Here is a 24,978-nt window from a genome sequence, read left to right as displayed (position 1 = left end):
AATAACATCGGCACATGCCTCAGAAGAAAAACTGCTCTGAATTGCGCAATGTGGATTAGGAATGCCTTCACCACCAGCTTCCACACACACAAACACACAGCATCCCGTTTGCACCGTCTGGAAACAATGTAGCTGGATGTGAAGGCCGTCCAAAATCAGATTAATGCAGCATTGCCTTGACACATCAGCAGTCGGGGAGCCAAAAACTCTAGATATTACTGCAGCTTCCACCAGGCACATTGTTGGATGTGTGACTGGCCATGCGTTCAGTCAGCTGAGCTTCATGCCGGGAATGGAGTGCATGGAGGTCAGGGAACAGGTGCTTACCCTCATAAACGGCGGAGAAACCTTTTCCCACCCAGTTACTGCTGCTGCGGAACTCGATCCACAGTCGGCTGTCGGTGGAGATGATTGGCTCAGGCAGCTTATCGCCACAGAAACGACCTGGTTCATAAGTAAATACACACACACATAAAACAAGGTTTTGATCATCACTACATCTGTGATAACACACCTCTTTAGATCATAGCAACTGGACCCACTGAGAGAGGATGAAAAAGGAAATGAGAGACAGCATTCAATAGACAATAACTACACATAGACAATTAGCATTCTTAGGTTTGTATTTAATATTTGGTAAATTCATATACTGTATGTCCTAGGTTTGACTACTACTCTGTTATAAACTCTTCTTTTACCCTAAAGTTTCTGTAAATAATGTATGTTTTAAATCTTTAAACACACTTCTAGCCAGTAGCCAGTGTTCTTTCAAATTCATTATCTTTGAATTTTGAACTATGGTCAGGCAAATACAGACATTTAGAGATGTCACATTTTTGTGGTGAACTAATCTCCTGTTTCTCTCCGATTAAGACAGACCTTTGAGAGGCGCCTTCCTCCAGTATCCATCTCGGATTTCCACATGGTCGTACCAGCACAAGTGACTTCTATACAGGTCCATGGAGGTGAAGTTCAGAATGATCTGAAAAACCAAGAAAACGTGATTACTGACACGGATGAAGCAAGATTTAATAGAGACACCACATCAGCGCATGCAGGCCTCACATAGTTGACCTGGCATTTTCCACATGCTCATACCTTTTCCCCTGGTGTGACTGATATTCTCCAGATGCAGTGCATGTAGGCCGAATATCCATTGGGATAGCCGGGAGAGGAGAGGTTCCCACTGCTTTCCTGCAGACTGTCCCCACATCCTGGACAGAAAAGCAGACACAAACAGACCCGCACGTAAGGCCTGAGCCGTGAGAATGATGCCACTAACTCAAGCTATACAGACATCGGCCCTGAAGTGAATCTTGCTGCAGAGACAGATGTTGGATGCTGGAATTTTAACACCCAATGTGAAGTAAAGGGCAGGTCATGTTCAAAGGCACATCTGCTGATAATATTCACCCAAAACCCACCTCCAACCTACTCCAGATGATTATCACACTAAAGGAGTAGAGGGTGTGAGACACTTCTTTTCTGAGCATCCTCTGAAAATAAAGCTGGCACACTATAAATAACACAGCCCTCTGGGGGGATGATGTGATGCCTATTGCACGTGTAGCCAGTGAAAAAAATGGCAAAACTAACAGTAAGTGTGCAAGTGTGCGAGGACTGGTTCCAAACACAATACATAGCCTCATGGAACGAGTGAGGGAGGCTCATGCCAAGTTTAGGGAAAAGATGTGTTTAATTAAGGCGGAGAGGAAATGATAGCGACGAGATCTTATCTTTGGTTGTCAGTCTCGAGATTTCTCTGTGCATTTGTTATAACCTCTGTTATCTTTACCTCAGGCTGCCTTTAGGAGGAGTAAGGAAAACATCTCCCTCGACTGTTTGCGTTCATCGCTCCCCTGGAGAATTTTGTGTAAGCAATAAAATGAGGAGCGCTGAGCTGTGATTGCAGTGTAACAATGCTTGGCAGAGGTTTGTCAATACTAAACCATTAACAAGCACCGAGGCACACACCGGGGATGACAAACACTCCTAGGAATGCTGCATGTATCGTGATCCGTGGCTCTTTAAGAATTTATTTTCCTTCCAAGAACATTTGGAGAGGCACTACCTTATCCCCCAAAATGTGCGTCACATCATTTAGACGGTTTCTTTCTCACGAGACAGATGTAATAGACTTTAAAGGACACATATACGTAGGTTTTTTAAGGTTAAAACCTCCGGTTCTGGTCTTAAACCACAGAGTCTGGTCCAGCCCTGGAGACAATTGCTGTGTTTATTCAATGAGCTTTAATGTGAGGCTGAAGGCTCAACTATCCTGGTCTGACCTAAAATTAACTGTCTGACATCAAATCTTTTGAGCAGAAGGCTGTTCTCAACGTACATCTGTTAAGGCTATAAATTCTGTTTACTTCCTCAGCATTAAATCCTCTCTGGAAGCATAAACAAAGTCAGTAAGTCGGAAAAGTGCCAAGCCTGAATAATACTCCTTAGTGTACAGCATAGCCTCGCAGTTTACATGCTGTGATGTGCGGACCCGAGTGTTGTTCCTAACAGCCATTTTAGACATTGTCTTCTCTGTCACAGCTGTTCTTTTGCATCTATCTTGGAAAGAGTGATGACAAACTTCCTGCCCCTGGTTAGTGTTTACACTCCTCCCAGCTTAGGCGTCTTGGACGCTGTAGCCAAGGAACCGCACCACATCCACAGTAGATGCTTGGCTATTTCCACACAGCGTGAGCTGCATTTAGGGAGGGCAGGAAAAAACTACAGACCTTGCTCTCAGGGCTCTGTTGCACACACACGCAAAAATAGACAGGAAAAACCCAATCACACACAGGATATATCATTTTGGTCTTACTGGAGCATTTGTAGAGTTTGCGTGCCTGTGTGATATCCCCTTTGCTCAGTCTGGTTCGCTGGCCAATGGGTGGTCGCACTCCGTTCACATCGTAGCGTGGCAGGATGGTGTCCAGGAAGATGCCTCTGTAATTCAGCAGGAGAGACTGATGTTAATGTCGCATGAAACCTCAAAGCCATGCGCACAATCCGGATAACTATTTTAACATGCACGCACACCACAAAAAAGGATGAAGTGACTTACCATCGATCAGTGCAATTTAATCAATGTAAATGTATTATTACAGTTTTTTACGATTGCTAAACCACAGTGGGCACAACTGGAGCGACATGTGCAAAACTCTAACAAGAGTATGCAGAGCAGCGGTTCATTCGGACCAAACTGTAGCTCGTTTTTCATTGCTTAAACACAATTTTCAAAACCCTACACACCTATCTCATGGCTTAACCACAGCCTGCACAAGACTGTAGATTTCCAGAACTTTTTTCAAATGCTAACACACTGCTGCCACAACTGTAAACCACACATTCAAAACAGAATGAATGCCTAGTGCATTTCAAACACTGCAGATTGCAATTTCAACTGAAACACTAAGATGTCTTGTTTTAGACTTGTTAGTGAACATATATACAGTACAAAGGGTATACATTTATTTTTTTGGAAATGGACCAAGGAAGAGGGAGAAGAGTGGCAGTGAGAGTGTGGATGTGTGGAGGAAGACCTAGAAGACATAGATAGAGCTGTAATGTCTGATGAAATAAAGTAAGGGCTACACTGAAAACCCTGTTGTGAATCATGGTCTCTCATTGAGAGAGGCAGGGTTGAGAGTGCAACCCAATCTGCACAAATCTAAAGTTGCATCTGTTATACGAATTTTCCAGCAAACAAACAGCTTAGAGTTGCATCCTTACAGTAAATGACAACATTACAGGAATTGATTTCTGTATTACAATTATAGAATATTTACACAGATAAATACTACATTTAGAAATATTTCAATACAATATACAAAATGTGTATCTATTGAAGCAAACTTCTGATTTTAATTTCTTTTTGTTTTCCTAAAAAAACTGGTATGTTATAAAATAAACAATTTCATGTGAAATAATTTCACCCTTTCATCAAAGGAAATATTACGTAATTTGTGTGAAATAACAAAAATTACTCAAACTGTAAAGATTAAACGTTTGTAATTTGTGTATTGGGGTTTGATGCTAGTGTTTATACTCTGAGCATGTTCTGAGTGACAGTGTGTGTTATCTCGATGAGGCTGGTTCATAGTGTTTGCTGCACTGAGCCTATTTTGCAGGTGAAGTGAACTGTTCAGCTCCAGTGACTGTAGGTAGTGCAGACTGTAGTTAGAGTTTTGCACATTGAGCTACAGTTGTGCCCACTGTGGTTTAGCAATCGAAAAAAACTGCAATAGAGACACAACTCTGGTAACTCAGAACACAAATGTTCTACCATAAAACATGTAAATACATTTGAAAAACCTGATGTAAAACCCCAATCTAATGAAATCAGTTGATGTTTCTTCCAGTTAAGACATATAAAGCTAAAAAACATATTTCAATCACACGTGGCACCAGTTTGAATGGCAGCATCTGTTACTGGCGTCAACATGACCATGCACAACCACACCTATGTGGTCACAAGAGAATAATCAATACAAATTCTGACCCACCTGCTTTGCACTGTTATAAAACTTATAAGACAAACATCCCTTATCTGTGAATAAACACTACTTTATTATTTTACTGATCAGCATAAGGCAGTACACTTGTCCACTTGACCCCTACAATCATAGCTGAAAACAGAAAGCTGTTAATTTTCACTTGTTTGATGTTTTTTTTTTTACATCTCAATGACTTTCTTGCTATTCTTTCTCCTAATAAGTGATATGAATGTGAAAGCGCGTGTGTGTGTAGGAGGGGGATCTTATCATTTATTTACATTTTTATAACGATTATTTTAAAATCAATGATGTTTACTTTTAGACTCTTCAGTCACATGTTAATGCTGATATCACGCGTCAGACACGTCTGCCTTACAGATGGACCCAGACTAAGAGCTTGAGCCCTTCTCCAGAGGTAATCAATGTTAAAATGAATTGCACAAGCTGTAAAAGGCAGGGACGTGAACAAGATTTCAAAGTCCAAAATTAGAACTGCGATATCAGTTAAAGCATTAAGGCAGCTTGAAATGGCAAAACAGAGCATCCCAGAAAGAATCTTTTCACACTGTTGTCTCACTTGACACTTTGCTAGTTTATCATCTCCATTTTTCTCCCTAAGTATTGGCGAGCAACTGCCTGGCTCCCTGGCCGTTCCCATGGTGACATGCCTATCAATGCCAGGCATGTGCAAACAGAGCAGCCTGAGCTAACAGTTTAGACTCTGCCTGTCTGCCGTTCAGCTTCCAGGAGCCCGTATGCTGGCTGTCAGTGAAAAAACACCACTCCAGCCCGGTGTCAGAGCAGACAAAGGGCACACTGGCAGGTCTCTATTTGAGTGGGCACCGCTCCATGCTCCAAGCCTGAAAAAAATATCTCTGGAGCAAAGGAGGGGGGCATAAGGAGTGGTGGGTCGGGTAACACGCCCGAGACAAAAAGCCTGGGGATCTGCACTACTTGTCCCAAGGAGACACGGCAAAACATCAAGACAAGCCATGAAATCTTCCGAACAACACCCGCTGCAAAGGCCCCGGCTTCCCACGGTGATTTACTGTAAAACACCGAGCAAACACACTGGCTTATAATGGGACTAACAAAGAAAGACACTGGCACAGGTAAACCAGCCAATCAGCGCTCAAGAAAAGTGCTTGGAGTGACTTGTGAAAAGCTAACAGGAGCCCCTTGTCTGCTAATACACTTCTGTGAAACATCCCCCAGCAGTGGCAAGCCATTCCTCTCTCATGTCTAAACAGTCTTATTGATCAACACTGTTCCACGAATTAGGATAGCTACAGAGTCGGAATTGAAGTGAAAACAGAACAGGATGAATAACCTGACCTCGAAATACTCTGCAGCAGCAGGCTGCAAGGCATACCACAAATGTACTGAATTATGAGGTGAAGTCCAGTCTTAAACTGCTGAGCGGACTGAAATCCAATATGAGATAAAACTGTCCTTTAAAACACCGTCCAAACAATAATTTATGAGCAGCAGTGTTGGTATGAAGTGCAAGGAGGTTTAGAGTATAAGGTTTCATGTGATGTATCATAGCGGATGTTTTCTATGCCTCTGTTCACTAATTTTCCTGTTTTCCTGTATAACATCAAACACTCCAAACCAAACAAAATCTAATTCTGCAGAAAGCAAAGAAAAAACAGCTCCATTCTGTGTTTGGTGCATTTTTCAATCTACAGTTTGGATACAAGGGGCCAGACAGGCATTTCTGTACACTGGCCTACACCCAGCCGCTTAGCCGCAGCCTCCGTTTACACAAAGATTCCCTCTCTACTTCACAGAATCTGTTTGCCGCAGGAGCATGGCAGTTCATCTGGGAAGAGGCCCATACACTCAGCAAGTAACACAGGGGAGATGGTAGTAGGAACACAGGAATACTCTGGGGAAAATGGAAACAGCTGGTTCTTATATCAGAGTGAGTCAGTGATGATCATAGTCAGGGCTAACTCTTTTTTTCCTCTTTTTTTTGTTGACTAATGTTTGCTTGCAGATCACATTACGTCCACTCTGACTAACTGAAGGCTGTCAGAATTCTTCCCGCTACATCTAGAACTTTGCGTAGTTGAAGTGACTCTTCCTGCAGCTGTCCCAAACGTTCCCCTGTTTAGTTTATCTATGTAATAGAGGCAAAGGTCAAAATACAGTTTAAGAACACAAAACTGGGGTCATATCCTGCTCATGGAAGTAACCATAATATTTATGAAACTCTACGTAAAATAGGAATTTCACAGCTTATGAAATATTTGATTTGTAACTGTTAGTCATGTTGTAGTGACCGTAGTGATGCTTTTGAAATGACAATGACAACTCAGAAGCTGGACCTCAGTCAACTTCTCCCAAGACTCTATTTTTCCTTTCATAGTCATCTTGCTATGCAAAACACACTTCAAACTACACACAGGCTAAAATGACTAGTGTTAAGGGCCCAGACTGACCAGCTTGTGTCATGGGGCTTTTTCTAGTAAGATCCCTCCTCTGAAGCCGCGACAACCTTGTGCCGTGCTGAAGGACAGCACAACATCTGGAGGGGCTTCCTGTAGCATCCGACAGGGAGTGAGGAATGAGGTCAACTGCTGAGCAAAATTGAGTGTCATTATAGGGAAAATACATTCACACTCCTTCTTCTACAAACAGGAGTTTCTCTATGCCACATCAGAATCCAACAAATTCAATATCATTAGACAGGGTGCATTAGACATTGGGCAGACCTATTCATATTGTAGGGAAATAATAATTGAGACAATAAAAGCTCCATGAAGTGCAATGAAGGTGCTAAATCTGCAGAAGCCTAAGGTGAACGCGACGCTACTAATCATCAAAGCCTCTTCAAAGGGCCTTCAGGAGCATAACGAGTTGGTACAGAGTATGAAAGCACAACTTTTACAAGAAACTTCGCACAGCCTTGAAAGTGGCACGCAGAATTTTTTGTTGTGATGAAGCAGGGCTCCTGTTGCTGGATAAGCCCAGCCCAAGGACTGATGCTGTTTTACTGCCGCTGCAGCAGGAACCATGCAGAGGAGCCTTAATTTGAACAGGCTGTGAGAAGGAGCCTACACTTTCACTATGGTTGCAAAAACTTTGCTTTCACATTAAAGAAAAAAACAATAATATTACCAATCATTTTCAGTTTTTGGATATTTATTTTAAAACTCCGAGCTTGTGTTCCTTGTATCATACTGCAAAAGCTAGAATGACAACTGTAAAGTCAAGAAAGCACTTTTTTGGATGCAAAAACAGGTAAAAGCTATAAGCAACGACCCATCTAGATGTGAAACAGACATAAATACTCTGACCCACTCTGGGTCCAAAAGGATGAAGCTAAATGGAAGTGGACACATCAGACTTCATGCTTGGACCCTCAGTATTCCCAATACAGCAATAAGCTATTTAATCTTGTCCAAATATTACATAAGTCACATGATTACTTCTCTGGTGTCCCTAAAGCCCAAAACAATGTGACCATTGGTTGTTTAAAAAAAAACGACCAGCCAAAAGAAACAAAGACAAGAGGAGGAGAGTTTCATCAAAGACTTTGGAACTGAAGACCCACCTACTCCCAAGGAACCAGTTTGTATCTCTTTGCACCTAAACTCAAATAGTGAGGAAATGATTCAGTCAGAAATGGAAAACAAGATGACCGGTCAATAGGTTGCAGCATAGTGTGAAACCGCTCTGCCTTGTCTGGGGCCACTTCATGGAACATGGCTTGGCTCCTACCTGGAGAATGTATTCCTGGCATAGTGCATGATGCTGTCAAAGTCATACACTTCTCCCAAAGAGTCCACCTCCCCCGGCTCCATCTTCAAAAAGTTATACTCCTGTCCTGTGAGAGGGGAAAACAGGGAAAAGCAACGTTGAAATGTAAGCCCAAGTCATATAGTTGACCATGGTTGACCATTTCTAGAAACACTTGGTTTAATAGAAGTCAACAGGCAGAGGTTTTTGTTTGTTTGTGATTAAATGTGTGATTTGTATTACTATTATTTCCAACTCTCCTGCTGAGGGACTGCTGAGAGACCTGTGCTCCTACCTGGTTGAATGTTGTCCCTGATGATGCTGACGTGTTCGTCTCGGTCCGGCCGTGTGTGTTCGTGCCAAAATCCAATCACGTGACCCAACTCGTGAACCACGATGCCAAACTTGTCACAGTTTTTCCCGATGGATATGGCCTGAGGGCCCCCTCCGCGACGACCCACATAGGAGCAGCACCTATTAATCAGCAGATAGACACACACACACACACACACACACACACACACACAAAGGTGTTAACAAAGCCAACATAGTTACTCAACTTAATGTTTTATTAAATGAAAAACATAGCTAATAAGCCAGTGGAAACCAAAGAAGGAGGCCAAAAAAAGTCATGTTTCCCAGGGGAGAAGAAGAAAGGAATGTGTTTCTGGCTCTATAATGTTTACCAGCTCCTACATTTCCAAATACTCTGTACTTATATAATGGAGCTTGTAATGAGAATTATCTTAACAACCTCTGGTCTGTTTTAAAGGAGAGCTGTAGGAGGCAACACCTCATCTACACATACAGCAGTGACATTCATTCACCCGTCTGCCAATGCAAATGCCGAGAGTGACGGTAGAAGGTGGCTTGCTGCAAGCGCTCCATCTCAGCGTGACATGAAAGGTTCAGTGTGGGAGTGTGCAGGACGGGCACACACATCACGGCCCTGTGGGCCAGACTGCCGCTCTCTAATTACTGCAAGGCCAGCCAGGCTCTCCTGAGACACGCCTTGAACTTTGCACAGGACAGATGGGGGCCTGCTGAATATGCAGCAGAGTCAAGCGTTCCCACTGCTAACCGCTGCCGCCCGCGTGGATAATGTCATCCCTGTTGCTCAAGAGGCCAGTTGCCAGGCTAAAAATGTTTGCTGGAAAAAAAACTTCAGTTTGATAGGCTGCATCCGCTTTCTGTTAAGCGGTTTGTGTTGAATGATACATATCAGAGGGAGAGGCACATTGTGTGTAATGACATAATGGTTCCAGTTTGCGGTCTGAATCTGTGTTAGGTTAAAACACGGGAGCTGGGCAACGTTTTCGGTGAGTGTGTCCTCTGGGTACCTCTCTAATACTTCTCCTTACAGCTCTGGCCTCCTTTACTCAACAACTCAAATGAATAGGTTCCACTTGTTTGGTTTCCCAAACAGCAGCAAGTGCAATAAGTATAAAAATATTGTAATGTTGTATAGTCCAAACAGGTTGTCAATAGTCGCTTAGCAACAACAAGAGCCACAACCAGCACTTCCCCTGAGCATCTGTTTGAGGGGAAATGCTGAGTGGACACTGAACCTAACTTTGGTGGAGTGCGGTAAACAGGGTTAAGGAGAAGCGGAGGAAGTCTGGCCCTCGGTTGCAGTGCTGCACACCATGTACTGTATATGACACAAGTGCTGGGTGACTGATGCAGTGGGATGATGAGGCACAGGAAACATTCCTGGCCCCTGAATGGTCGTCTCTCTCTCTCTCTCTCTCTCTCTCTCAGGACCCATAGGGGGGCTGAAAGAACAACTCACACAGAGACTACGAACAGAGAGGATGAACAATGGTGAAAGGCTGCTGAGCAGGAAGCAAGGAGGAAGTACTAAGGCGCTAAATAATTAGCTGCAGATAACGAAGGCTCAACAGAGGCTGACCATTGTTCTGTTCCTTCATGTGGGAGCTGAAAAACCCCACTGACTCACCCACATGGTCGGTAGGTGAAGACAATATAGCTCTCCTCCTGTGTCCTCTCTATAAAGGTCACGCAGGTGTGTTTCTCCCAGTGCCGCATGGCTTGGCGGAATATAGCCCGCTGGCTGCCTGAATAGGATGACAGAGAGGGTGAGATCAGTGGAGGTGAAAAAAAACACACCAACACACACACACACACACACACACACATACAACATAGCATTTTAAAGGGGGATGACTAAAAAGGCAGAAGGCTGGAAAAAGCATTAAGACATGGAGTTGGATAGAGATGTTCTGGAAAAGAATACTGGGAACCTCATGACCTTGTATGTATTATATCATTGTTGCATAACAAATTTGGCTTTTGAACAACTGCCATCATACAAACTGTTTAAGGAGACAGGACTAGATGACGTGCGACGTCCGTATATCTCCTTATTTCTTTCTTTATTCTTCGAGGAATTAGGCACAGTTATAAATCTCAATACAAATAATATGATGAATTACAGAAGCAACCTTTTGTTTTCCTTCACCCACAACCAGGAATAATCTTTCATGGTATTTTAAACAGAATTGGGGACCTTTAAAAGGGACATACATATTGACTTTCAAATAAGCAAGCGTCATTAGAACATGTATGTTAAAATATACTTTGCTAGAAAAGCAGAAGGGAACCAGAAGATTTCTACTTACCACTAAAGTTTCCACTGATGACATAGGGAATGACTCCTTCAGGCCAAACACGCTCAGGTCTGGAGGTGGCAGCCCTTTTCCTGCGGTGTGAACCTTGTCTGTTTTGGCTACTCTGATCAGTTAATCCTTTCAAAACAAGACAGCAAAAACAGGAAGATCAATGATCCAGAACATTTCTGTAGCTGGCGGAGCAAACACTTCTCCAACATTATCATAAAGAGCAAATATTATGTACAAATAATCTCCTAGAATGACAAAAGAAACGTTCTATCCTAAAACTAAAAAAAAGGATATTTGATGGCGTTCAGAAAATGTAATTACTATTTCTCATTTAGGAGATTACATTTTATCCCTCAAAAGAAACATTTGTTCAAACAACATTGTTCTTCCTATTTTGCACAAATGGATTTCATTAAAGCTGAAGTCTTTCTTTATTCAAATTAATCTTACCGTTTTAATGTCACTCAAACGCACAAATGCAGAGTAACCATGGAGACTAAGCTCCAACCTTAACTTGGTGATTATAATGCTGCAGAACAGGCATAATTCAAATTGAGGAGAATACCACTGCTATTTGAACGCTTTAAGATACAAGCAAGTTTATAAAAATGTTTAAACAAAAGTCTGCATAAACAATAACAGCAAGTGCTTACGTTTTTGTTGATTTTCAATTGATTAGCTGAGTCTTTGTGGTGAAAGAACAATGGAAAGTTGTGAATGCGGCTAAAATGTCAAACAAACATTTCGGCTTTAACTCTTGACAATCTAATTAAGGATTGCATTACATCAGCATTAAAGTGATGCTTCGGCATGTTGTTTCCTGCAGCAAAATCCCCTTTCAATAGAAAATGTGGTCAAGTACAGAGAAAGACACAATCAACTTTTGTTTATGTATGCTACATTATATCATTATACAAAAATAGATCCTATTTGGGTGAAGGTGCTCAAGTAAGCTAAATCTGTCAGTGTCTCATTATAATGGAAACCTGCAGAATCCCCCATGGTACATTGATGCCCCCCAGGTTCAGGAGATAATAAATTCCTTTAGCATTTATTAGACAATTCATTAACATGTTGACCTCTATCCGTAGAGGAGTTTTATGTGAAAGCTGCAGAAACAGTAGAGCATGGATTTCTGGCACAACTTCGCCTATTTCAATGATGCGTGGAGAAGGGAAATCCAGCAAGACAAAATAAAGATAAAATCTCTTTATCTCTAGTTCACCTGGATGACCCAGATGAAGGCCACAAGCCCCAACTGTCTGCTCTCACAATAAACTGGTTCTTTATGCCATAATTACCGCCGTAGAGACAAAAACAAGCATATGTTTTCGCTACAAGCTGGAAAAAAGAGCTGTTGTTCTCTAACAATACTTGAGACTGTGAGACTACAAGCCCTCATTTTTTCTAACTGGGAAATTTGATTAACATAGAAGCCACAGTTTGTGGAAAAGTTTTTATTTTTTATTTGCTGGAACAATGTGTACTGTTGGATTTCATTCTGTAGGTGTAAATCTAAGCAGCATGGCGAGATCAATTAGCAAGTACACTTGTCCGTGTGTTGAGAAGAAGTCTGATAACGGCCCGATCTGCTCAGTTCACTGATAAGACAAAGTGCTGGGCAGACAAAACTTGAGGAAGATGCCATTCATAAATTAGAGGGGGAACGTGTTTAAGGTCACGTTTTATTAAGGTTTTCTTATTATTCTGTTGTGTATTATTATTCAATTGACTAAACTTGTGCCAGTGTAAATAAATATTGTGTGCGTGCTTGATGTAAACTTAAAGTCTTACTGCTATGTCTTTTCATTTTGAACGCTATAGCAGCCTTTATACTACCTAACAATTAGTTCTGCAGTGAGTCAGGAATGAGTGTACACCCAGTTTGGAGCCAAGTTTTTCCCCCAAACTCCTTGACCTGGAGTAGCAACGGGAAGATATGAAAAATTCAATTTCAGGATTACCCCGACCAAAAAACTGCAATTCACAGTACATCAGTATAATTATGATAACCTTTAGAATAATCTCAAACTCACGGGTGATAGAATCTTACATCCTCAGAGGTTACTATCAATCTAAAAAATCAAATCATACCCAGTGGATATTTTAAGAGCGGTGAAAATTTATTTTTAATCCAGTAAATTGCTTCTTTTCCTCGATGTTCCCATTAGCTGCAGTGAAAAAGTAATAGCAAAGTGAAATCACGCACGTACTTGTTGGTTCATGCTCACCTAGGATTTATAGGATTGGGAGGCCTATTAGTCCCTGCTGACTCACAGCTGTTGTGAAAATAATACTTTTCATTTTAAGGACAACATTTAACCTGACAAAGCCTGGCAATTACATTTGAACATAGTGGTACAGGTCCGACAGGTGCTGCTTCCGACTCTCAGTTGTGGAGGATCTGAGTGGCTAGACAGTTGTGTAAAAGTAAAATGCCCTCACATAGAATCGTTCCTCAATAAGAAACAAAATGCTATCGTCCAAATAGTCATCTTATCGGGAATTCCAACCTCCAGTTGTTATCTTTGAAGCAAGCATTACCTGTGTCGGTGTGATTAACCATGTGGACGCTTCTTTGAGCCAAATCTATTATTCTGTCCACTTTAAACATTCGCATGTCCTCCTCGTCCAGAGCAATGTCTCCCAGAAAGGCAACTGAAACAGACAAGAAGAGATGGCACGTGTCAGGTCAATGCAATATGTAGCATCAGTCGGAGCCGCCAGGTTGCCTCAAGCGTTTCCTGCCACACACACACACACACACACACACACACACACACACACAATATATATATATATATATATATATACAGTTTATCCTTTATTCCTTTCTGTTTAACCTATCCCTGCAAGAAACACATATAAAATTGTGCAATGGTAGTATGTCTGTTTGGATAACAGGCAGGCCAACTTGTCTGGACGCCAATTTATAGGATGGAAATGTAAGCAGCTTATTGCACGTGGCTTGTGAAGGTTCATGCAGTGAGGAAAAAATATGAACTCAATAACCTGACACCGTTGACATGGTTAATTGAGCCACGTTCAATCCAAATGTTACCAAACAACAAAACTCACTGTGTGCTGTGGCGCCCGTGGATAGTTAATGAGAGCTATCAGATATGATACAGTGAGACCCTGACGCTGCCTCCATGGAGAAATATGGGGCACCTTGAACAAGTAATAGCTCTTTAATGAGGCCAAGGAGAGGGAAAAATAACCAAACAGTCCCACTTTACGAGGAATGTGCTTTATGGGATTCCTTTACTAAATACCCTATTTTTTGCATAGGGTAAGCTCGGAGTCCTCTCTGTAGAGGCAGGGCGCTCGGTTTTACAGGCTTTTAACACCAGCACGTCTCTAGAATTTATTGCCTAGCATGTATGCAGTAGTTGGGGGGGTGGGAGGGGGGGGGGGCAGCAGGGGGTGATGAAGGTTAGGGGAGAAGCAGAGAGGGAGATAGGGGCGAAGGAGTTGCACTGTAGTCCGGGTCTGAACAGGAGATGACATGGAGAGTGAAGACAGGAGGAAAGTATATCCCCTCTACCCAAACCACAATCCTGTAAAGCGAAAGGCACATGTGGAGTAGAGAGAAAACGACAGCCTTCTGGATGTGTGTTTGAGGTGGAGGGCAGACAAACCCAGAAGGGTAAGAAGCCCCGGGGAACCACCAAACTGTCGACTTTATGGGAGGGATTTCCAGTGGTTGTGTGTGTCAAAGGGTTCAAATTTTTAAGATATTCAATTTGTCACGCTGATACAAGCTATCCTTACAGAGAGAGAAATACACAAGAACATGTGTCATGTGTAGATGAATTAGTCTTAAAGCCTGGTCTAAAATAGTAAAAGTCAATATATTATATTTACAGTTCTCAATCAGGTTTTACCAAAATCTGATAATAAATGTTCATAAATATTATAAAACGTATAGAAAGTTCGGGCAGGAAACTGCCGTGATTGGTTCAACTTATTGCGTAATAAGAACCAGAGCACAGCTCGCCTAATTGAAGCCAAACTTCTGTAAAGTTTAAATGACAATATCTATAACTTGAATTGATACATTATGCCTAACTATTTTCAGATGCTATCTAGCATGCAACAAAAACCTCTGCAGTAAAGTCTATATATTCTGCACAGCTTTAAATACTTGACAAAAGTCTGAGACAACAGAGAAAGGGGGATGAAAAGAACAATAGAACAAGACTTAGACCATTTGGCTTGCATCCCAAATTCGCTTGAAGAGTATTATTGGAACAATCTGGAGTTGGCTTTGGTTAGAATCAGCAGGGCAGCCTTCCTCACTGCAGGTCGTAGAGGATGTACAGCAGAATGACTGTGTTTGGGATTATAGGCTAATGACAGCAATAAGAAGGTGTAGCACAGTTCAGGCAAGACAGGGCACGCACAGAGGACAGGTTTAAATTCCACAGGTCAAAGGGATCCTCTAATAAAAACACAAATTCACCCCAACCAAATCTCTGGGACACAAAGCAGGCTAGTCACACTCAGCACTCGTACTGACAGCAAAAACACCACTGATAAGGGGAAGCTGCCAGATGTTGCACAGTAAAGGACGGATAGGCTGACTACTACAGACGGACATTTCTCTTTCATCTTCACATTTTATTATTTGATTCCTGGAACTGGCTGGGGGCACTGCAAAGAACAGGCAGCACTTTCTCATTAATTCTAAGTTGCTGTCATAAAAGACCGTAAGCGCTGAGAAAAAAAGCATTCAAAAGAATTCCAGGAAACTCATTTTCACTCCATTATTGACAGAGGGAAATAAAGCAACAAATTGGAGGACGTTCCTTTTCTAAGTGTACTGTGTCTATCTGCACTGATTAGCAGTGTTATGTGCAGGATGTGACCAAATAACGAGGTGCAGCCTTTCTCCCACCCCCATGAGGTTCACAGTGGCCAAGCCATTCACCACTGTGCTGAAGACAGGGCCAGTTAATCCGCAGTGTCATTGTTCTCAAACAACAGTGGAGATTGAAGTGAGCAAAATGCACGGCCCCCGGTGGAATTAGGGACTCATTTCCCCCGGGCACAGCAGTCGTCCTGGAGACCGCTGTTGCACGTTTTATGGAAAGACTCGCAGGGATTGAGAATTAATCCCCTTGTCTCCTGGCTTTAATTATCCACAGACACACGGTTTTAGGGAATCTTTTGTATGCAGTGCCGGGCTTGAATTGAGGACAGGCTATGGAGAAAGGTGATAAACTCATCTAGAATCCAGAGTGCTGCAATGATATACAGTACAAAAACACAGCGAGAATTGTGTGTTTTACTGTAGATTAAAAAAACAGTGAATGTGGCAGATGGCTAGTGATCACCATAACGTACAGTGCTGTGTCTCTTTGCAAACATTATTCATTACATAAATGGCAACAGCTGCAGAATAGTTAGGTTATCAGAGTAGGGTTTTTTGTTGCGGTATTAGTTTATACATCCTGTTTTTGAGTCAGATAGCACAAAAAAAGGGATTTAAATTTTAGGGCAAATCTTCGTATTCAAGATACACAATGAGACTACGCTGAATGTATGACAAGATCATTTTGATGAAATGTTGGGTTCAACATGTCCAAAATCCCCCCTGCCCACGTCACTGAATTGTGTTAGTTAATCTAAAGCATCATAATCCTTCTCATCTTCTCAGACTGCCCCCATCAATCAGCGTATCCAGTCAGATTACACATGCGATCTCAATCAAATTAATCCCATTGATTCGTGTTATGCCCTATCCTCGACCTCTGCGGTGTCAAATACTCCAGGACGATTCCCATAAATCTCCTCCCGTGAGCACCAGACGCTGACATCTGCCACTGAAACCTGCACAAACATCAATATTAAGCCTACACAGACACTAACGCCACCAGCAGCCTATATTTAGAAGGCCAGCTCCACTGTGAGACCGTGGTTTTACTCCTAACTGTGCTTTGTAAAAGATGTTTAGACAGTCTTTCCCTATACAAAACCTAATGATTGGGGCTGAGAAAATCCTTGCAAATATGTTCGCCTGGAATGCATCACAATACCCTGGCACCGCCTTTCACAGCCTCTGTTTGGTAACAAACGCTGCATTTGAATTCCAATAGAGGCCAATAGCGTATTGCGTTAAGGTGATTAACATTTGATGACAGTATCACTTTTCAGGATCCATCAGGGTTATCTACCAGCTCTTTATGCCAAATGTTTGCCAGTGTGGCCCTCAGAACATTGTGTTTAAAATAGCACAAAACAGAAGCAAAGCCTCTGTTACATGAAGATTGAGGCAAACTTTTTCTGTGAAGCAAAAAAGCATAATGCTAAGTAACTACGGAGAGATGAATTGTATCATGCAGGTCTGTTGTCATGTAAATATGGTTCCTCTCTCCATTGTAAAACACCAGCTGTTGTTTCTTAAGCAAATGCTTACCATGACATTTCCTGATACTGCAATTTGAGTGCAAGAGAGCAGGAGAGGAAGAAGGCAGTCTGCCTGTTTGCATTCAGTTCATTTTACAAAGTTAGCTAAGGTATAATTAGGAGAGATATCCTTATGAAGTATCAAAGGCGGAGTCAACAATTCTGGAGAATACAAAATAAGTGAATATCTCTTCACCTGTCCATACTGTGTGTATGTAGCGGATTGAAAGGAGCTATTCACTGATTTTGACAAAAGGTGATTTTGTCAATAAGCCTTCTCAAGAACCGCTGACTCCACCTTTAACTAAGGTATAATTAAGAAAGAGATCTTGTATTAAGCGGCAGCCTGAAACTGGAGTAGTTATTTGTTAATAATCGCCTGAAGTCAGTGTCTTTAGCCACAGTTGAGATCAAGAACGGGTTACTGTCACCACACTGCGGCATCAATCTGATGAAAATAAATTAGAGCAGCGTCAGATTCGAAAGGGCACACAGCAAGACGCTCGCCTTCCCTTTAACATTTAACACTCCATCAAGCCCATTAGCAGATTGGATTTCCCAGCTCATCCCTGCCAATGATTACTGATACACCCAACTACCAGTTCAACCTCCTGTAATGAGTCATCACCTTGCCAGCCATTTGTCTTTCTCTAATGTCAACCATACACAGTATTTGAGCTCCTCACATCGACGAATAATTCAATGAAACATGGCAGGGACTTTCTTCCTTCCACAAAACTTATTCCGACCGTCCAGACTTCATATTTCTGGTTTGGTCTTGTGTGTGGGGAAAGAGCAGTTTTTCTTCAGAACAGATTCCCATGATAGCAAACTTTAAAATCGGCTTGCGGATGAACTAAATCTGAACAACATATTTCATATAATCCTCAACACTTTCAATGAATAATCGTCATCTCCAGCCAAAGAAAACACCATACATATTCACTACAGGTATTTGGCAAAAGAAAAATTATTCCTCCAGATAAACAGCAACATAGCACGGATGAATTATTCAAGGGGAAACAAACCGTGAATAATGATAAAGGGACCGCTAAGCTGCTTATTATGGTAGGCTAATTGGGCATTCTTTGAGCCATTAAAATGAGCTCTCCCTAAAGCATTTGCTCTTACTTAGACTCTGTACCAAGACTTGGTAATAATGCAATGCAAGATTAGTTTTGACTTAGCTGTGACGACAAACATATTGCTCCAACTACTAATGCCCCGAGATCCCACCAATAGATCGACTCCCTAATCAGCTGAACCCTGCAGAGAGAGAAGTAGCAGTGGTCCTCTAATGTAAGAAAAACACCCAGTGTGTGCCAGTGTGTGTTAAGCTATACAGCCTGCCTTACATGATAAAAGAAAAACCCCTGCTTAAGTGTTGCTTTTAAAAGCCCAATCATGAAGTACAACAGTCAGGCCCATCACGTTGCCAGAAGAAGGACTGAGTTCCTGTTTTGAGCCGCCATTTTCAGAGACCTCAGATGAACAAAACTCAAAAATTCAAATAAATGAATACGGGCTGGGTCGACTAGAATTATAAATCTCTCACGCTACATGAGTGACTGCCTGATGGATCATCATAATGTAGGAGGTCGGGGAGGCTTTCCACAGGCCCTTAACTACACTGAGTGACACTTCAGTGAGTAAACACCAGACATAAGAGAAAACAAAAGTTCTGGAACCCTGTTATAAAGAGAATGCTACTGTTGCATTTTAAAGGAATAGCGAAACGATTTTTACTTGTGGTTCGTTTCCTCACTCTCAGGTTCAAGACCAGGCGACAGAAACCATTCCTTTAACTGTGAGTGCGTTTTTTGAAAATAAATGGGAAAAGGTCGCTAACAACTGATTAGCTTTATCACAAATAATGGTAGTCAATGGGAAGTGTCAGCCTGCCTCTGCCGACAGTTAGAAGATCAACTTTACAACATCACTTAACGGTCCTGTCTGTTTGGTGGGACTTGTATTTTCCTCGTTATGTAGCGCTCTATATTTTTTGCACTTTATGTCATTTTAGAATCAAATAAATATCGGAAGAAAACCGTGCAAGGGGCATGTGCAAACCACCGTGGATGACGTGCTTGCCGGTATGTTTATGATTCTAAAAAGCACATAAAGTTCAAAAAATAAAGAGTGCAACATTAACTGGTAAGGTCCCAACAAGCACACAGGACCGTTTAGTGATGCTAGTGGGTCACGAAGGCTTTCCAGAGGCCCTTCACTACATTGATTGACACTTCGGGGAGTAAACACCAGACATAAGAGAAAACAAAAGCTCTGAAACCCTGTTATCAAAGAGAACACAGCTTTTGCATTTTAAATGACCAAATCAGAATCAAGGACTGAGTCATCGGGCAGTGCGAGGACTGCCATAAGTCTAAGAGGCTGAAAGCCGATTGAGGATAACCCACCAAGAGCCCCTCATGAATGGCCTGCACTCACCTCACCTGCGCTGGTGTGGCATAGCACGGCCACCTTCCAGCCGTGCTTTCCCTTGGCACGAGGTGAATGACCTACAGTCTGTGTGAAGTGTTTGAGCCAGTGTCAAGGGAGGGAGAGCTGGGGGCCCAGAGGAGACGAGAAAAAACACTCACGTAAAGAAAAGATAGGAGAAAAAGGGGATGATAAGGTCGGCTTGTCTGCAGAAAAGGAAGCCAAACATGGAAACAAGACAGACATGAAGTCACGTGAGCCTTTAGTGGATTAAGATGTCTTTTTCATAAATTAATGCATACGTTAACGTCAAAACCAGTCATCGCTTTGGTGATTATCATAAGAGCGGAGCAGACAATGAGTTGTGACTGGTTCTCATCTATTTTTCATTTTGAAAAGAGACTGGGTCTAATCTCAGGGGGTTGTTAGAGTCTTAAATGACTTCCTGGTATGCTGCCAAGTTTGAAGTTCTGAAAAGTAAGGAATTTTCCACTGGTTAACTTCCCAAATAAGTGGCATTACTCCAGTGTTATTGCACTGCTTGCCTCAATCAGGGCACAATTCTATCAAGACTGGTATACTGACGAGTTATTTAATCCTTCTGTACATTTTCTTTTAATTAAGGGAGTATTTTGGCTTAACTGGGGCGGATTGGCACACATGCATTGTAGCGGGAAAAGTGAGAGGTTAATAATTAAAAATTAATAATCTGAGGAAATGAACTGAATCCACTTTGTCAATTAGCCAACTGACGGGGTCACTAATCGAGTATCACAACGATATTCACACTCACTTTTAAAACAATCAATAAGTAAAACAGATAGGGATCAAATAGATTCAGCGCAGTGATGAGCTTGAAAAATTAGGGGGGGTTCAATAACCCAAGAATCATCAGATCCATACTAGTGATGGATTTGTTTGTATGGCATTTTCAATGCTTTATTCATAGTGCAGAGAGACAGAGATGAAATGGGGCAGAGAGGGATATGACATGCAGAGTAATGACCACGGGTCGCATTTGAAACGGGTCTGCTGCAAGGACTAAGCCTCAAGGGGGGACGCTCAAACCACTACACGAGTGCCCCCGTGGTGAAAGATTGTGTCTCTGGTGTATATTGCCACTGGGTGAGGAGGAGTAATAGGGAGTAGTAGGAAGAGTTGAGAGATCTTGGACATTGTGCTGCTTAGTGGGAAGGAGAAAAGCAGGTGGGTGTTGGAAGAGCTCCTGGAGAGACTGGGAGGGTTAAGAGAGTGGGAGTTTGTGAGCGTCTCGACTCCCGACCACCTGTCTGCAGATGTGCCCAGTCAGAGGAAAGACAAAACAATTGACAAATCCTGACTGGAGACTGTCAAGTGGGAAGGTCCCCAATGAGACATCTAGGCTGAATATTAACGACTTCCTGGAAACAGAGTCCAGATAAATCACTTGAAATGTACACACAGCATCATTGACCCGTCATCCGTTTACCTTTCCGTCTGAACATCATGTCCAGTGTCCAGTAAACTGATGCGAAACAAATCTGGCACAGCCACTTGAATGAGTCAACAGGAAAACAGGAAGAAGCATCTTCACCGACTTGTACACTTAATCTATTTCTTCTCAGGGGGAGACGTGAAGAAAGCAGTCAGGGGCCGTGTTGTGTAATCAGACGCAAAATCAGAAATTGTCAAATGTCAAATCAGAGAGGACTTCCAGGACTTTAGAGTTCATTTTGACTCAAGACAACTAACTCTATATGTCTGTAACCTGAATACTTTCACCAGATGGAAAACACAATCTGTTCAAACTCCCCCAAAGGGATTTGGCAAGACTGTGAGTTCACAGTAAACACGCACACTCGCGCACACACACAGACACACACAGACAGACAGACAGACAGACAGACAGACAGACAGAGAAAAGATTACAATGACAAGTCAGTTATGCTTTTGCCAAATACTGGAGAAAATATGCAGGTCTCACAAGAGCAGAAAGGGGGCAGGCATATTTATACCTAGAGCAATTACACAACAGCCAACATAATTATGTGTGCATAAATTCTAAGCTCCACTGTACTCTCTTCTCTCCCCTCCTCCACTTTGTTTTAGTGGCCGGTGAAAAAAATAATACTATTTGTGCACTGACAAAAAAGCACCTAGAAGGGGAGACCAAGTCCCAAAATAAAAAAATCAAAGTGCAGATTTCCCTTTGTTTGCTCGGGAGTATTAATAACCAGCAGAACAGCCTGCAGGGAATTATAAGCACATATTGTAGAATAAAAGTGGATATGCCGCAAGCAGGAGACTGGAACTTTTCAACAAGCACTTTGGGCTAAACTTTTCCAGACTCAAGAAATGTATCTACGAGGACTCGTCCTCTCTATTTTCATTCTAACAACCCAAGCAGCTACACTCCGAGCAGGGTTATCCTAGGCGACTCGGTGTGAGCCTCAAATGTTTCAAAAAGCAGAAAAACTGTTACTCATTACAAAACAAATGCACACAATGTTCTATCAAGCATTTTAAAGAGTACAAACACTACTGTCATCTCTGTGAGAGCGTTTCTTTGGCCGATCTCTTGCCAGCTCCACAAACAGATTCGTGGCATGTTTCTACTTCCACATAAAAAAGGTGAATCAACGCAGCGTTTAACAGGGAAAAGGGGGGAAATGATCTTACCAGCTTTACAGGGATCCTTATAGTCGATCACCTCTGATGTGGCAGTGTGGTCCACGTAGTAGCCCGGATCGATCGCTTCCAAATCGATCGCCAATATCACGCCGAGACTGGACAAGAGAAGCAAACATCTCGCCGCGAGATCCATTATTGTGGTGGGGGACACGGCGAAAAGGCGAGGGATAAAGGTAAAGGAAGAGAGAGGGACAGAGGGAAAGAGAGAGGGAGAAGAGTGGGGGAGAGAGAGAGAGAGAAAATGGGAGGTTTTTTGGGGAAACGATATCCCTCTGGAGGGCGGGTTTAAAATCCAGCCTCTCTCCGGTGTCTTCTTGGCTCTAGGGGCAGTGATTTCTCTGCTCCAGCCGGCGCTTCGGGCTAGCGCAGAGTGCTGCCTGGGAAACTTTGATGATATGGCTGCAGCTCCACAGGGGCGGTGGAAATGCCCTACTCGGTGATGCGTTTTTTATTGCTCCCATAGTCGGTCCATCAGCTGGGTCCTTGAAGAGCATACGAGAGACTACAATGTGGTTCACCAGATAGGAAGGCTTTTAACTCTTTGTGAAGAAATAACATGGTGATATGATCCCCTCTGTTGTCTCCACAGTCCTCTGTTTACAATTATAGACATATTCATTCAAAATTAAATCGAACAAAGTAAAGATGTAATCAAATGTAGCTCCCTGGGGCAAGAGATTGAGAAAAAAACAACAACTCTCATATTAGGCTATCTCTAAAAGTACATTCAATTAAAATGTTTAAATAGAACTGAAGGCCTGAGGCTTATTATTTTCCGTATCTTTTTGTAATAGTTTAATTAAACTCACATTCCTCCCTTTGCCTTTTTTCGCTTAACACAAGAGAAAGCACTGTTTACGCACGCACGGTTATTCACACGTGCGAGCCGGGCTCGACTCCTGTCGCTTCCTCGCGCTTTCACACGCGCGAACGGTCGAGCGCGCACATACACAAACAAACAAACAAACAAACAAACCGAGCTTGACCTTTACAGAATAGGCTATACTCACACATAGCAATTAGAAGTGATTAAAGCGCCACCTGATGGCAATTTACGGAACATTATGCCTAGATGAAGAGTGTGTAGGTCTATATCGAAAGTAGCCTAAATAAACATAAAGCAGCCTATGTAGACCTATTAGTCTACATTAATTAATGTATCTAGGCCTAAAACCTATAAATGATTAATTTGCTCAACTTTGCAATACTATAGGCCAGTGTGAGGTTTATAAGACCTTTCTATTCTCTTGCCACTGTATATTTATAGCTGCATTACAAATGTAGGCCTACGTTTGCCTATAGTGTAAAATAAGTGACATTATTGTTCTTAATATCTTTCTGTATATTTGAACAGTTAGTTCATGTTTAATTTTCAAGGCAAATGGTTTGTATAACTTTTTCTTGCACTACCAACATCTTGAAGCCTATTACTGGTGTCAATGTTACACCATGTGTATTTAGAACATATTTTTACCTGTAAGTTAATATTAGTAAAAAAAAGCATTCAGAAAGGGGAGAGGATTTTTTTTCAATCTCTAATACTATAGCAAATCCCTTGCCATCGATATGAGGTGAGGATTGGATGGAGAGACTTCGGATGGATTGCTTGAATATCCACTGCAGCTCTGTTGTCCTCTGTCTGACTGGCATCAGTTCTGCTGTCCCTGCATATTACATACAAAGCCTGGTTTATATAAGAGGGAAGAGACACACTCCTCTCTTTATCTTATCTGACTGCTGTGTGGAATTTACAGGATGTCTACTGAGAGGAGTGGGCTGTATTTATGCAGTTGCTGTAAACACAGCAGTATTTACTACCACGCATGAGAGTAAGCGCCTTCATTATATTTTGAATAGGGGATGTTTCTTAGCTTGCTCAATGCTTTCAAAGTGTTGCTCAATGCTACAAGTGTTGTACGCACAGGACCAAATATTTAGATTATCAAACAGGGAACACAGTTGAGGGTCTTCAGGCAATTTCTTTTTTCTTTTTACTGTGGCAGTTTCAAACAGGATGTCCATATACAGTGAAGTGATGACAGTGCAGATGGGAAATATATTGCTTTCTACAGTAGTTTGGACTATTGGACATGTGGTTATACAGTAGAGGAAATAACAAATACTGTTTATCATATATACCAACAAACATGACCTGGTCATGTTTTGCAGCTTTTTGAGAATTATTATTATTATTATTATTATTATTATTATTATTATTATTATTATTATTATTATTATTATTATTATTATTATTATTATGCCAGGCATCTTTGATAACATACTGAAGCTTTTGCAATGACATGATTATGACCATAACTGACATTTAATCAGCATTTAATTTAGTTTTGACACTAACATATCACATTGGGAAGTTGTTTGTCACGGGAGAAGAAAACTGTTTCACAAAAAGCAATTATTATGATTAAGTGTGTGAAAATAATTATTGTGATAATTAATATTGAAGCTGTGAGTAATATTTAAATTAAGTTATCTCACAGATGTGGAGTTGTTCAGAAATATCCAGTTGTGACATCACAATAAGCTACAAGCAAGCTGACATTGCTGTTCATCAC

General features: G+C 41.8%; 1 protein-coding gene across 1 annotated transcript in view; it reads right to left on the bottom strand.

The window, feature by feature from the left end:
• The window catches only part of bmp1a (bone morphogenetic protein 1a), a 30,610-nt gene extending 7,852 nt beyond the window's left edge, over positions 1 to 22,758 (bottom strand). Inside the window, exons 1-10 of the mRNA XM_080046702.1 lie at positions 22,394 to 22,758; positions 13,430 to 13,543; positions 10,886 to 11,011; positions 10,204 to 10,321; positions 8,539 to 8,717; positions 8,226 to 8,331; positions 2,822 to 2,946; positions 1,099 to 1,214; positions 880 to 982; positions 328 to 444 (exon numbers count right to left, since the gene is read on the bottom strand). Coding sequence (XP_079902828.1) covers positions 328 to 444; positions 880 to 982; positions 1,099 to 1,214; positions 2,822 to 2,946; positions 8,226 to 8,331; positions 8,539 to 8,717; positions 10,204 to 10,321; positions 10,886 to 11,011; positions 13,430 to 13,543; positions 22,394 to 22,538 — 1,249 coding nt within the window. The 5' untranslated portion in view covers positions 22,539 to 22,758. The remainder of the gene's footprint in view (positions 1 to 327; positions 445 to 879; positions 983 to 1,098; positions 1,215 to 2,821; positions 2,947 to 8,225; positions 8,332 to 8,538; positions 8,718 to 10,203; positions 10,322 to 10,885; positions 11,012 to 13,429; positions 13,544 to 22,393) is intronic.
• Positions 22,759 to 24,978: the final 2,220 nt, after the last annotated feature.

The sequence above is a fragment of the Ammodytes marinus genome, assembly GCF_949987685.1.
Source record: "Ammodytes marinus genome assembly, chromosome: 2".
In the NCBI taxonomy this organism is placed as follows: domain Eukaryota; kingdom Metazoa; phylum Chordata; class Actinopteri; order Uranoscopiformes; family Ammodytidae; genus Ammodytes; species Ammodytes marinus.
This window is presented reverse-complemented; position numbering and strand designations above follow the sequence as displayed.